Below are 11,743 nucleotides of genomic sequence, written 5' to 3' on the forward strand. Positions count from 1 at the left end.
ACAATGTCCATATCAGAGAGATGAATTTAGAAAGACAACACTTCACTACTTCCCCCTTGCCGCTCACGCCTCCCTTGGCTTCCTTGGCCTCACTCTGTCTGCTGGTTGTCCTCCACCCACCACTAACATTATGGTGTTCCCCAGGGTTCTGTCTGTAACTTTCCTCTGTCTCATTTCAAATGCTCTTCCTGAACAGTCTTAATCATTCCTATGGAGTAAATTGCCACTTACTTACTAATGACTCCCAAGTTTCTAGGTCCACCCCAGACTCTCTGTAGGTCCATATCCGTCTGCACATCTGGCCATCTCCTACTCATTCTACTTGAGTGTCTACTTTGGCATCTCACAGCATAGTGACAGCAAAGTCATGCTTTCTCTCCAAGCTAGCTGAGCCATCCTCTGATAAATTACCCCACCTTCCACCCAGTGGTGGTCATCTCCCCTCCCTTTCCCATCCCATGAGCTACTAAGATCTGTATCTCTTCATTACCCCTTCACCCTAACTCATAATTTCACCTCCTACTCACAGCCATGGTCTACGCCCTGTTACTCTAATCCAGACCACCAGCTCTCAGCCTTCTCATTGCTCCTTTAAGGCCCATCTCAGGCCTGCCATCTGTGGTGATTTCTCTCCACAGAATGAGTTGGTCTCCTAAAAAAAAAAAAAAAAAAAAAAAAAAAAAAAAAAAAAAAAGTTCTCATTCCATTGTGAGTGGAACTGTTTTATTATACTTTTATATATTTCTGCTTCATCCAGCGTGCTGTTTTGTGTTCACAGTGGCATATGTAATGCCTGTCACTCAAAAATTTTTACTGAATGAAAAGATAAATAACTGTTTTTTGAGGGGGGGTGTTCAATTGAAATTTTTCCTCTTTCACCACTAGACCATGTTGTACTTGTCTCCCTATATAATCCATCCTTCTAGACAATGACAAGGAGCCAAATCTGACAGGCTCAAAGGAGAAAGCCAACTTAAGAGGAGCAGAGTGTGGCAAACACAAGACACTGATTTTTCTTTCCAGTGTAAGCAGTGGGGTCTTTGAGGAAAGCCCAGTATTACAGCAGGTTCACACAATGTCCTCTTATCTGGATGGTAGTGACATGATAATTTACTCTACAGTTATTTGTTAACAGTATACACTCTGTGCACTTTTCTATATGTCTGTTATATTTAATGATAAAATTAAACATTAACCCATCATTGTTTAGTAAGCAATCTAAAAAGAGAATTAAGAATATAACTCTTATAGTTATAGTATAATAGTATAATAAAGAATAAGATACTTGTAATTAACCCAATCAAGGAGGCAAAAAACTTACACATTGAAAATTACAAAATGTTGCAGAAAGAGAACACCAATAAATGGAAAGATGTCCATGTGAATGGATTGGAAGATTTTGTATTGTTAAGATGCCAATACTATCCAAAGTCTTGTACAGATTCAGTGTGCTCCCTATCAAAATTCCGCTGGTGTCTTTTGTGGAGGTACAGAAATACATCCTAAAATTCATCTGGAATCTCAAGGGGCCCAGAATAGTGAAAACCATAAAAAAAGAAAGTTGGAGGTTGCATACTTTCTGATTTCCAACTTATTACAAAGCTACAGCAATCAAAACAGTGTGGCATGAACATAAAGACAGACATATAGAGCAATAAAAAAGAAGAAAACCCTAGCATATGTGGTCACATGATTTTCAACAAGGATGCGAAGACCATTCAATGAGCAAAGGGCAGTCTTTTCAACAAATGGTGTTGGGAAAACTGGATATCCCCATGCAAAAGAATGAAATTGGACCCTTCCCTTGCCCCATATACAAAATCAGCTCAAACTTGATCAACGATTTAAAAGTAAGAACTAAAACTGTACAATTCCCAGAAGAAAGTTTAGGGGAAGAACTTCACTGGATTGGGCAAGGATTTGTTGGATATGGCAACAAAAGGACAGGCAACAAAAGTAGAAACAGATACATTGGACATCAGAATTTAAAACTGCATCAACATGGTGAACACAATCAACAGAGTGAAAACAAATGAGAGAAAATACCTGCAGATCATCTCTGCTAAGGGGTTAACATCTAGGATATACACAGAACTCCTAGAACCCCACAACAGAAAGCCCTATTTTATAAAGGGCAAAGAACTTGAATAGACATTTCTCCAAAGAAGGTTTACAAAGGCCAACAAATAAATGAAGTGATGGTTAACATCAGTATTGTCAGGGTTTGGATAATGGGGAATTGTTTAATGGCTGTACAGTTTCAGCTTTTCAAGGTGAATGAGCTCGAGACTGGCTGTGTAACAAGGTAACGTACTTAACATAACTGAACTATATACTTAAAAATGCTTAAGAGTGGGGCACCTGGGTGACTCAGTGGGTTAAGCCTCTGCCTTCAGCTCAGGTCATGATCTCAGGATCCTGGGATCGAGCCCCGCATCGGGCTCTCTGCTCAGTGGGGAGCCTGCTTCCCTCTCTCTCTTTGCCTGCCTCTCTGTCTACTTGTGATCTCTCTCTCTCTCTTTCAAATAAATAAAATCTTTTTAAAAAATGCTTAAGAGTGTATGTTTTACATTATGTATATTTTACCACAAATAAAATTTAAAAGATATAGTTACTGATAGAGGTATCAAATTTCAAAGTGGATCACAGACCTATATGTAAGTTAAAACTATAAAGTTTTTTTATGAGAACAGGAATAAATTTTTGTAAGTTTGGATTAGGCAGTGGTTTTCTTAGATACACGAGAAGGAAAAAGAGATAAATTGGAATTCATCAAAATAATTGTGCTTCAAAAGACAGCATCAAGAGAGGGAAGACAGATCACCTTTGGGAGAGAACATCTGTCAGTCATTTGTCTTTAAGGAACTTGTATACACTATATATAAAGACTTCTTATAACACAATAATAAAAAGACAAGTAACTCATTTGAAAACTGGACAAAGGACTTGACCAGACTTTTCTCCGAAGATACACAGAAAGCCAGTAAGCACATGAAAATATGCTCAGCTTCAGTAGCCATTAGGGAAGTGCCAATCAAAATTTCAATCAGATACCAGGTCACACCTAGTAGAATGTTTATAATCAAATAGATGAAAAACAACTGTTGCTGATGTGAACCAACTGAAATCCTCTTGTTGCTGGTGGAATGTAAAATGGTGTAGTCACTGCGGAAAAGTTTGGCAATTCATCAAAATGTTAAACTTGGGAGTTGTTATGCCACTGTTAGGTATACACCCTGGAGAAATGAAATGTACCTGTGCAAAACTTGTTCACAAATGTTCATAGAATTTTTCTTAATAGCCCAAAAGTGCAAATAATTCAAAGTCCCTCAACTAATGAATGGTTACATGAAACATGGTTTATCTATACTATGGAATTAGTAATCAGCATTAAAAAGGAATGGACAGATCCTACATATGGATGAACCTTGAAAACACAGTAAGTAAAAGAAGCCAGTCACTAAAGGCCACATATAATCCCATTTTTATGACATGTCCAGAATGTGCAAATCTATAGACACAGAAAGTGTATTAATGGTTGCTGGGAACTGGGGGGAAAGCAAGGGGTGGGGGGGTGAGTAACTGCTAATGGGTATGGGGCTTCCCTTGAGAATGTTCTGGAATTAGATAGTGGTGATAGTTGCACAAACTTGTGACTATACAAAAAGAAGCAAAACTGAATTGTATGCTTTAAGTGTGAATTTATGGAATGTGAATTTCTCCAAATGAAGTTCCCAATAAAGCTATTATTAAAAACTGAGGGATCGATAAAATAATTTTAGAGTATCTTATCAAAGTTCTTTCAGTAAAAGTTGGAGCACTTAAATAGGTATACAGGAGTTACTGAAAGGGGGGGTGCGGGGGAGGAACAACCCATTACTTTCCTTTTCCCAGTGAGCAGCAGTACACCTATACCACACAAAGAAACCCCAGTGACACTCTGCCACAAGGACTGGTGTGCAATTCTCACTTTAGGTGAACCTTTAAACAAGCAGCTGAGCTACAGAACACCTTGACTGCTTGTCCGAATAACCATGCCTGTAGGAAGCAGCATAGCGTCTTCATTATTCTTCAATACTGAAAAGAGAGGTGAAACTTGGATTCATATTTGACTCTTGACTATATAAGTGATCAGAGTAAAGTTACTGTGATTCGAAACTTTCAATCATTTCCTGGTTTTCACTCCTGCTTTGTCTATGGACATCTATTGTTTCAGTTTGCTCTGAATCCTTTCCTTTTGGGGTAAGGCCCATCAGAGACATCCACTGCGATTCTGTTGGGGGATACCCATTACAGTGCCTAAGACCCAAGCCTGGACGACATCATGGGACCTTACCCCTTTTTCCACAGGACTGGTCTAATTTAAGAGCAGGCGGTCCAGGTATGGTAACAGTCCTTTTGTAGGATTTGATGAGTGGACCCTAGAAAAGGTTAGCTCTCTTCTTTTTGGATCACAGATCTTAAGGATGTGTGCTTTTGGCTGCCTGGACTCTTTCCCATTATGTAGCGAGAGGACCAGGCCAAAACTGAAGCCAGAAATAGAGAAAAACAGTCACAAGACGGAGGCCAAGAGCCCCAGCAATATAATCAGAGCTATGCATCCAGCTATGTCTATTACATGATGTTAATATTCAAGCTTTGAGGTTGTTACTCTAGTGAATCTGTGTAAATGAAGCATTTCTTCTCCAAGGAATCAAACACAATTTATTTTAGAAGTAAACAGTATAGATTGAGTAAAAGAAAGCTTTATCCTAAACCTTCCCAGTAGACATTTTCTCCCAAGACTGCATGTTACCAATTTTCACAGTTCCATCAGTGGCCTTCGTAATATTCACAAAGGATGTACAAATTGTGTCATTTTGTTGAAGAGTCAAGTTGGAAAATAACAATTTTTACACTTTTTGAGATTTCTAACAATTCTCAAAATACAGTAGGATGCTCCCAGCTCATAGCTATTCAATTAAATTTTTCTTCCAGAAGTAACTTAGAGCAAAAGAATCATTCAGTTTATACATAGTCAAAAACAGAACTCATCCATTTTCTCCAGTGCTCATGGAGGGAAAAACTGGTCCATCCCACCAGATGTAGCAAAAAGTCTGTTTCCTGTTTGGGCTTCTCTGTTGTATGTGACCAGAGAAAGCTTGATGTTTTCATTTTGGTTTCAGCACACTAGCATCAATATCCTTTTCTTCCTCGGAATCTGGATCTGGTATCCAACTGAGAATAAATGTATAATTAAATCAATTTTGTATAACATAATTAAACACAGCTTTGGTAAGGGGCTCTCACTACATGACTGAAGTAAACCAGTTTTCCAGCACAGTCAAAAGGGCAAACGTCAGCGTTACCAAGGAAAAAAAAACAAAGATGGCATTAAAAAGTTCCATTTAAGGATTTTCTTTTCAAGTAGAATCCAAATTACATTTATTTTTTATTCTCTGAACTATGCCCGATATGTGTTGGTCTAGCAAACTTAACTTTTTAAAGTTTTATTTGGGTTAATACTCAAATGTATTTGAAGTCTTTAAATATTAAATAACACTTAACTGTCTAGGGATTAATAATCTTTAAAGTACGTACTCATAGGATGAATGCATGGTCTTTGACTTAAACCTCAAGTGCAGCCTCTTTTAAGGGTGGTCGGCTAGGTGGAGGGTTTTAAAGTCAGCAAATAAGGCAGATTTCCATCTTGGAGGACTAATAGTGAATGAGTCTTGGACAAAGGCTGGAAGAATCTATTAATCTGCTCAGAAGTTCCCTAGACAGCTCGTTCCAGTGTCAAAGTAGAAGTTATAGGTAAATAATATTATCTAAATCCTTTTTTCTGAATGATCTCACTGCAACCCTATCTATAATTACTAGGTCATTCCATATTTAATTACATATAGCTAATTTTTAGCATAAGCTTTAACCTCTTACCATTGATCTTTTACATTCAAAAAATGAGTATTTCAGAGCTTTGCAATTTCCTTCCTTCAGACACTGTCGAGGGGATTTTCCTTCCTAGGATACAGAAAACAGTATAAATACCTGGCAAATTTCCTCACAAAGCACAAAATCACTATTCTTTTGGAAGCAGTGTTTTTTGAAAAAAAAATTCAAGAAGTAAATTATAGGTGAAAATATTTTGTAATTCATTTTGACTGTTGATGTTTAGGGAGAACAGGATAGAATAAAAAGATGTATCAAGAATTCTGGAGCACTTTAAAGGGTGCCCTTAAGTTCTTGAGGACACTAGTGTCCATGGGATACTTTTCTGTAAGATGTTTATATAAACCTCTTGAAACTGGTATTTTTAGCACCATACAGGTAAGAAAGAGAAAACACAGTGATGAAAGCAGTAATGGGGTTTCTTCAGTGGTTTTAAATTTTTTTATACTTCAGAATTCTTCAAGACAGAAGAACATTAAGTGTCAGAGAAGGGGAGAGAGCATGCATATGTGTACACAGACACGTGCATATGAGAAATCAGGCCTGCTGTCGTGGGAAACAGGATAGTTTATTCTGGAAGGTCCTATCAAGTGGCTTTAAAGCCTCCAGTTATGTCCTTTTAATGCAAACCATTTTATCTCCAACACATCCCTGCATTTTCCCACCCCAACACCCCATATAGCCAAGTTCTCTAGTCTGAAAAGTACAACCTAACCTAATGGAACTAGAAGAGGAAAGGGAAATGTTAGCAGAATTAACATATATTTGTGAGAGAAGATCTCCCTGGGCCTGATGTGGAATGAACTCCTCCTTAAACAGGGGAAGTTCAAAAGGAGGTTAAGAAGAAAAATGGACGAAGCCATTCGCTTTCTGCCATCATGATAGAACACTGCTACAAGAACGCAGGAGAAATGCTTATTTCTGATTCTTAAGTAATGGGACTTTCTAAACTATGACTTAAAAATCAAGCTTGACTAACAATTGCAAAACTAGGTAAGAGCTAAAATTTAGTATTTTTTTTTTCAAGGTAAATATGGAATAATGATCTTAAAATATTTTGAACAAATACACTGCTGTATATATAAAGTAACACAACAGCAGGATGTTGGAGCTTGGAAGCATCTACAAATATATTTCACGATTCAGAGAGGCAAGATTAAAGTTGAATTGCAGCAAAAATTTTTTTTGGATGTCCTATCCTGTTAAGTTACCTATACACTGAACCCTAACTTATTTAAAACAAAACAAAACTCAGACTGGTCTTAGATCAGTTAAAGGGAGGTTAAAAAAATAAATCCTAGATACTCGTGCCTAAACAGGGCTTTTACTTTGTTACTTTGTCCTGCCTAGACCAGCCTTTTAAAAAACCAGGTAACAAAGAAGGTGTATGTGTGCAAATGCTGCCTGGCCGTGTGGGCATATCACAGAGCAGAGTGCCAAGGGAGTCTGGTGGGGACAGGGGCAGTTGCTAAAGGGGTCTGGTTCCCAGGAATGCAAATATATAAAACAACATCTGGAAAAAGAAGTCTGAACGTAAGTGTTCTGAATTACCCGGGGTTTAATGACACCAAATTACGATATGCAATTTGTGAAGAAAAAAGAATCAAAACCTTAACATTATTATTTTCATTAAAGAAATAAAATACATACTGCTTATAAACAGCCTTATGCAGTGTCTGACAGTATAAATGAAAATAATGAAACCTTCCTACTCAAGGTGAGTTTCGGTGTAAAATGAGGAAGGCAATTTTGCCCGAGAATAAAAAAGACCCTGTTCAGTGTTAATTTTAAAAGCTCACCAGCCAGGATTAGGTGCCCTAAAATCAGAACATTTTTAGTGTGGTACTGAACAGCAGATGTTAATAAGGAACCTACAATACTTGAATAGAGACATCTGGTGCATTCATGCACCAGGAAAAATGTAACCCCAATTTCACCTGCTTTTCATCATCAGGGATTTCCTTTCAAGCAGATTCTGACACTTCAACCCCACCTCTGCACCCACTCCTCCAAACCTTAATTTTTCAAGTGCCAGTCCCACTTCTAGTTTTTAACTGTGAAAAACGCTCCAGGAACCACATCTGTGGCATTCCTGATCCCCTGGAATCTTGCCAATTTCTAGTCTGTCTGCTTAGGTTCTTGATTTTAATGGTCCCCTACCATTAAAGTGAATCTCAAAAGGGCATCAGAACAGAGTAGCAAGCTTCCTTGCACTATGTTCCTCCCCAAAACTCTGTCATGACATGCTGAGGGGATGTGTGTTGCCCACATGAATGATGTGAGAGCAGGTAAGAGTGAATAAAACTATACAAAAGACGAGAACTATAAAGTGATGTTTCCCCAAACTGTATCTAAGATGCCGTCTTTTTCATAAGCTTTTAAGCCATACCGCCACCTGCCTGTGGGAAGATCCATCTACAAACACCAAATCTAAGAGAGAGAGGTTAATTCATCCTCCTTCACCTTTACAGCAAATGGCAGACTGCTAGCTGTCCCTTAACCTTTAACTCTTCCTTTCAAGTGGGGCATATGGCTGGGCTAGATTTCCCAGTCACCCTTGCAACGAGGTGTGGTCCTATGACTAAGTTCCAGCCAATGGAAAATGTGAGGAACTGAAATGTAAAACTTTGGGGTTGGTCCTCAAAGGCAACTGGCTGCCCCCCTTCCTCACTTCACACCACCACGTCTTAGGCAATCTTGAATCAGGAGTGTGAAAATAACATCCTGCCTCCCATCACGGCACCTAAAACCACAAGATGAACGGTGTCTGGGTCTACGGAAGGCCGAGAGGAGCTGCCCAGGCCCTACTTGTAGGCACACACAAGAGCAAAATAGAGAGTTTTCTATCTTGTTTAAGGCAATGTTATTTTGGGTTTCTGTAATACGTACCTGAACCTATACCCCAACCAATACACTCCCAGGCTTATTTGCCTTCTGAGGTCAAGATCAGTGATTCCTAAACATGACCATGCCTAAGAATAAACATGGGATGCTTTTATGGGGTGGGGGAGGGGTACTGGAACCTATACTTTTAAGCTCTCTGCCCCCATCTCCAGGTAATCCTGATGAAGTCAGAAGATCTGGGAGCTTGCTAATGAAGCACAAAGGAGATAGCCTGTGACTGAGGTTCCTTGGGCATGGTTTCAATCTTTTTGCTCTTCCAGGAGTTATAAAATCCTAAGAAGTCTATCCAAGAGCTACCTTTTGAATTTGCTTGTTTCTTGCTTCTCTCTAGCCCCACTAGGGTAGACACCCTTATCATTACCCTGAGTTTCTCTGAGGTCCTACAGTTCTTCACTATTTCCATTGCAGCACCTGTTTTGAATTCCTCCCTAGAGTGAGGTTGAGCAGCTTTTCCGGTTGGTTAAAGACTCGCAAGGAGAGACTACAGCATCCAACTGCCAAAAGATCAGATTAATTTCTTCACACAAGGAGCTAAATCTTACATAAACGATGTGTCCATACAGAGCAGACACAGACCTCAGCAGAATGTCCAGTGGTCTTCAGAGTCTCTAGGAGGGGAGTGGTAGGCTGTAGATGCCAGTGACACCATCTGAGAAGACGGAATAATGTCCCAGATCAGTACTGAGGCAAAACACAATGTTTTGCCTCAGTACTGCCCTCTGAAGTCAGGGTGAATTTAACACAACTTAAACACACTCCCACTTAAGGTACTTTTTATAAATATCATGTTCTCCTATGTGACCAACATCAATTAGGCCACACACTCAACTGGGTAAAGCAAAGTCTGTGCCATGTGTCCTAGTCATTATCTTGCCTAGTGTTCTAGCTTTCCAGAGATCTAATTTCCATGCAGGAGGGAATGTATCCCAATCATCTGTGTGTCCCCAATTAGAGCTTGGCACTTAAGTGTGTGCTAAATAAATTATTATTTATTTTAAATTTTTATTATTTTTGATATTTATTACATTTATGTTATGTATATTTTATTATATTATTTTCAGTATTTATTATTATTTATTTATATATAACAAAGCAACTCGGTATCCTTCTTGCCCTCAGTATCCTCCTCCACTTCTAGAGTTTCTTTCCTCAGTCCCACTGTGTACTTTATTCTCTTGATTGCTTATCTCCATGGCCTTCCTGATGTTGAATGTCAGGAGAAACCAGGGCCCTCACTCTAATACACAAGGGCTTTTACACATGACAACCTTCTTCTCAAGCCTTCTGCCACATTCCCTATCCCCCTGGCCCAATAGGGCACTAGCTTCTGGTCACATCTCCCTGACTTGCCCATGCGGTTCTTTCAGCCTCTCCCCTCAACCACCACATTCTCCATTCTTACATGACAACCTACTACTCAACATTTAAGACTTAGATCAAATGTCCCCCTTCTCTGTGAGAAGTTTCCAAATTTCCAAGCAAAATAAGTTGATCTCCATTGGGCTCCCACGGCATTTTGTGCCTAAGTCTAATCACCAAATATTTACTAAATGCTTACATAGCCTGTACTGCAGGAATTTAGCCCCTTGCCTATCTGTCCTTCCCATCAGACTGAGCTCATGTAGGATAGTGACTGTAACTGACTCATCTTGGTATCACCAAGGCCTAGCATCATGCCCACCACTCACCAGGCATTACTAAGAGCTGACTGAATACTTGCACCAGTGAAACAGCAGATTGGAAAGAGCCCTGTACAGGGAGGTAAGAAGACAAGTCACCTCAGTTTCCTCATCTGTGTGAGGCAGAGACTAGAGAACCTCTTACATTCATTAACAACTCAAGTTTTGTAACAAATAGGGCAGCCCGTCTGGCTGACTGCTACAATCAGTGAACCAAATGTAAATCATGAATCAGTAAAAACACTGATAAAGCTTTATGATGCATGTCCATGTTGGGCTAGTTGTCTTTCTTTCGAAATAAGAGCAAACTTCTGAAATTACATCTCCAAATGCAAAAAATAATTGCACACAACTGACTGCCCTCTCATCAGGCCTTGGTAACTGGAAAAGGCACGTGCGTTTCAGTTGGACGCTAAGCTAGAAGCCATATCCCCAGGCAACTTTGGACCTTATTGCTTGCCACTCTGCACTCAGATTGAGAAGACGTGGTTGTAGTGAGGGAAGAGCGTAGTGGAAGCAAGAGACAAAACTGTAGAAAAATGGAGCTGCTTCATTTACGACTTATCCAAGAATGTATATAACTTCGACTCAGAAATTCTACTCAAGAGAAAGTAAACACAGTAAATATTCAGCCACAACTGAACGGAGAAATGAAAAACTACTAGTCAATACAGTGTACCAGATTGATGTAATTCCCTGTTAGATTCTCATTTTCTAGCACGCAAGAAACCGGCCTTACTCTCCTTTTCATCCCCAGAATCTAGCAGAGTAGGAGGCAACATTTCATAAATGTTTCTTGAACTGAAATGGTTTATCTTTACAAACACCCAAAGGGGAGGTTTCGTTATCCCCAATTTAACACAGCTGAAACTCCCCCAGCAGATTTTCCCAAGTTCCCTAAATTGGCGCCTTGATCTACGTCTCCTGGGAGCCACCGCAAGGCGAGCCGGGGACGTCGGCCGGGCCCTGCTTCCCCGGTTCCGGCGTCTCATCGCCCTGGGCGCCCGGCCGCGCTACCTTGAGCACACAGTCCGACTGCAGCAGACATATGCCCAGGTCCTCCTTCACGCCCGCGCACGCGCCGCCCTCCGGCTTGTCCTCGTAATACCGGGGCATGACTGCGCCTGCCGCCCCAGTTGCCGAGACCGGCTTCGGTCCACAACGGCTGTCACCGTGCTGCGGCGCGGATGGAAGGAACCGGAAGTCGGCAGCAACAACTTCCGGCGGGT

At 40.1% G+C, this 11,743-nt stretch overlaps 1 protein-coding gene across 1 annotated transcript; it reads right to left on the reverse strand.

Moving 5' to 3' along the window:
• Positions 1–4,684: 4,684 nt before the first annotated feature.
• LOC123927245 (cytochrome c oxidase assembly factor 5) lies at positions 4,685–11,721 on the reverse strand. The gene is made up of 3 exons (XM_045981778.1): positions 11,532–11,721; positions 5,920–6,003; positions 4,685–5,217 (listed from the first exon to the last, which is right to left on the reverse strand). Exons 1-3 carry the CDS (start codon positions 11,628–11,630, stop codon positions 5,176–5,178), a joined length of 225 nt encoding a protein of 74 aa, XP_045837734.1. The 5' UTR covers positions 11,631–11,721; the 3' UTR covers positions 4,685–5,175.
• Positions 11,722–11,743: the final 22 nt, after the last annotated feature.

The sequence above is a fragment of the Meles meles genome, chromosome 16 (assembly GCF_922984935.1).
Source record: "Meles meles chromosome 16, mMelMel3.1 paternal haplotype, whole genome shotgun sequence".
Lineage (NCBI taxonomy): Eukaryota > Metazoa > Chordata > Mammalia > Carnivora > Mustelidae > Meles > Meles meles.

What these genes read in the sequence shown, in the direction of transcription:
- LOC123927245 (XM_045981778.1), bottom strand. Translation starts at nt 11,630, where the DNA reads ATGCCCCGGTATTACGAGGACAAGCCGGAGGGCGGCGCGTGCGCGGGC. An exon ending in AGTCGGACTGTGTGCTCAAG is followed by an intron (nt 6,004 to 11,531) that starts GTAGCGCGGCCG and finishes TCTGTATCCTAG; the next exon opens with GAAGGAAAATCCCCTCGACA. An exon ending in TTGAATGTAAAAGATCAATG is followed by an intron (nt 5,218 to 5,919) that starts GTAAGAGGTTAA and finishes ATTTATTCTCAG; the next exon opens with TTGGATACCAGATCCAGATT.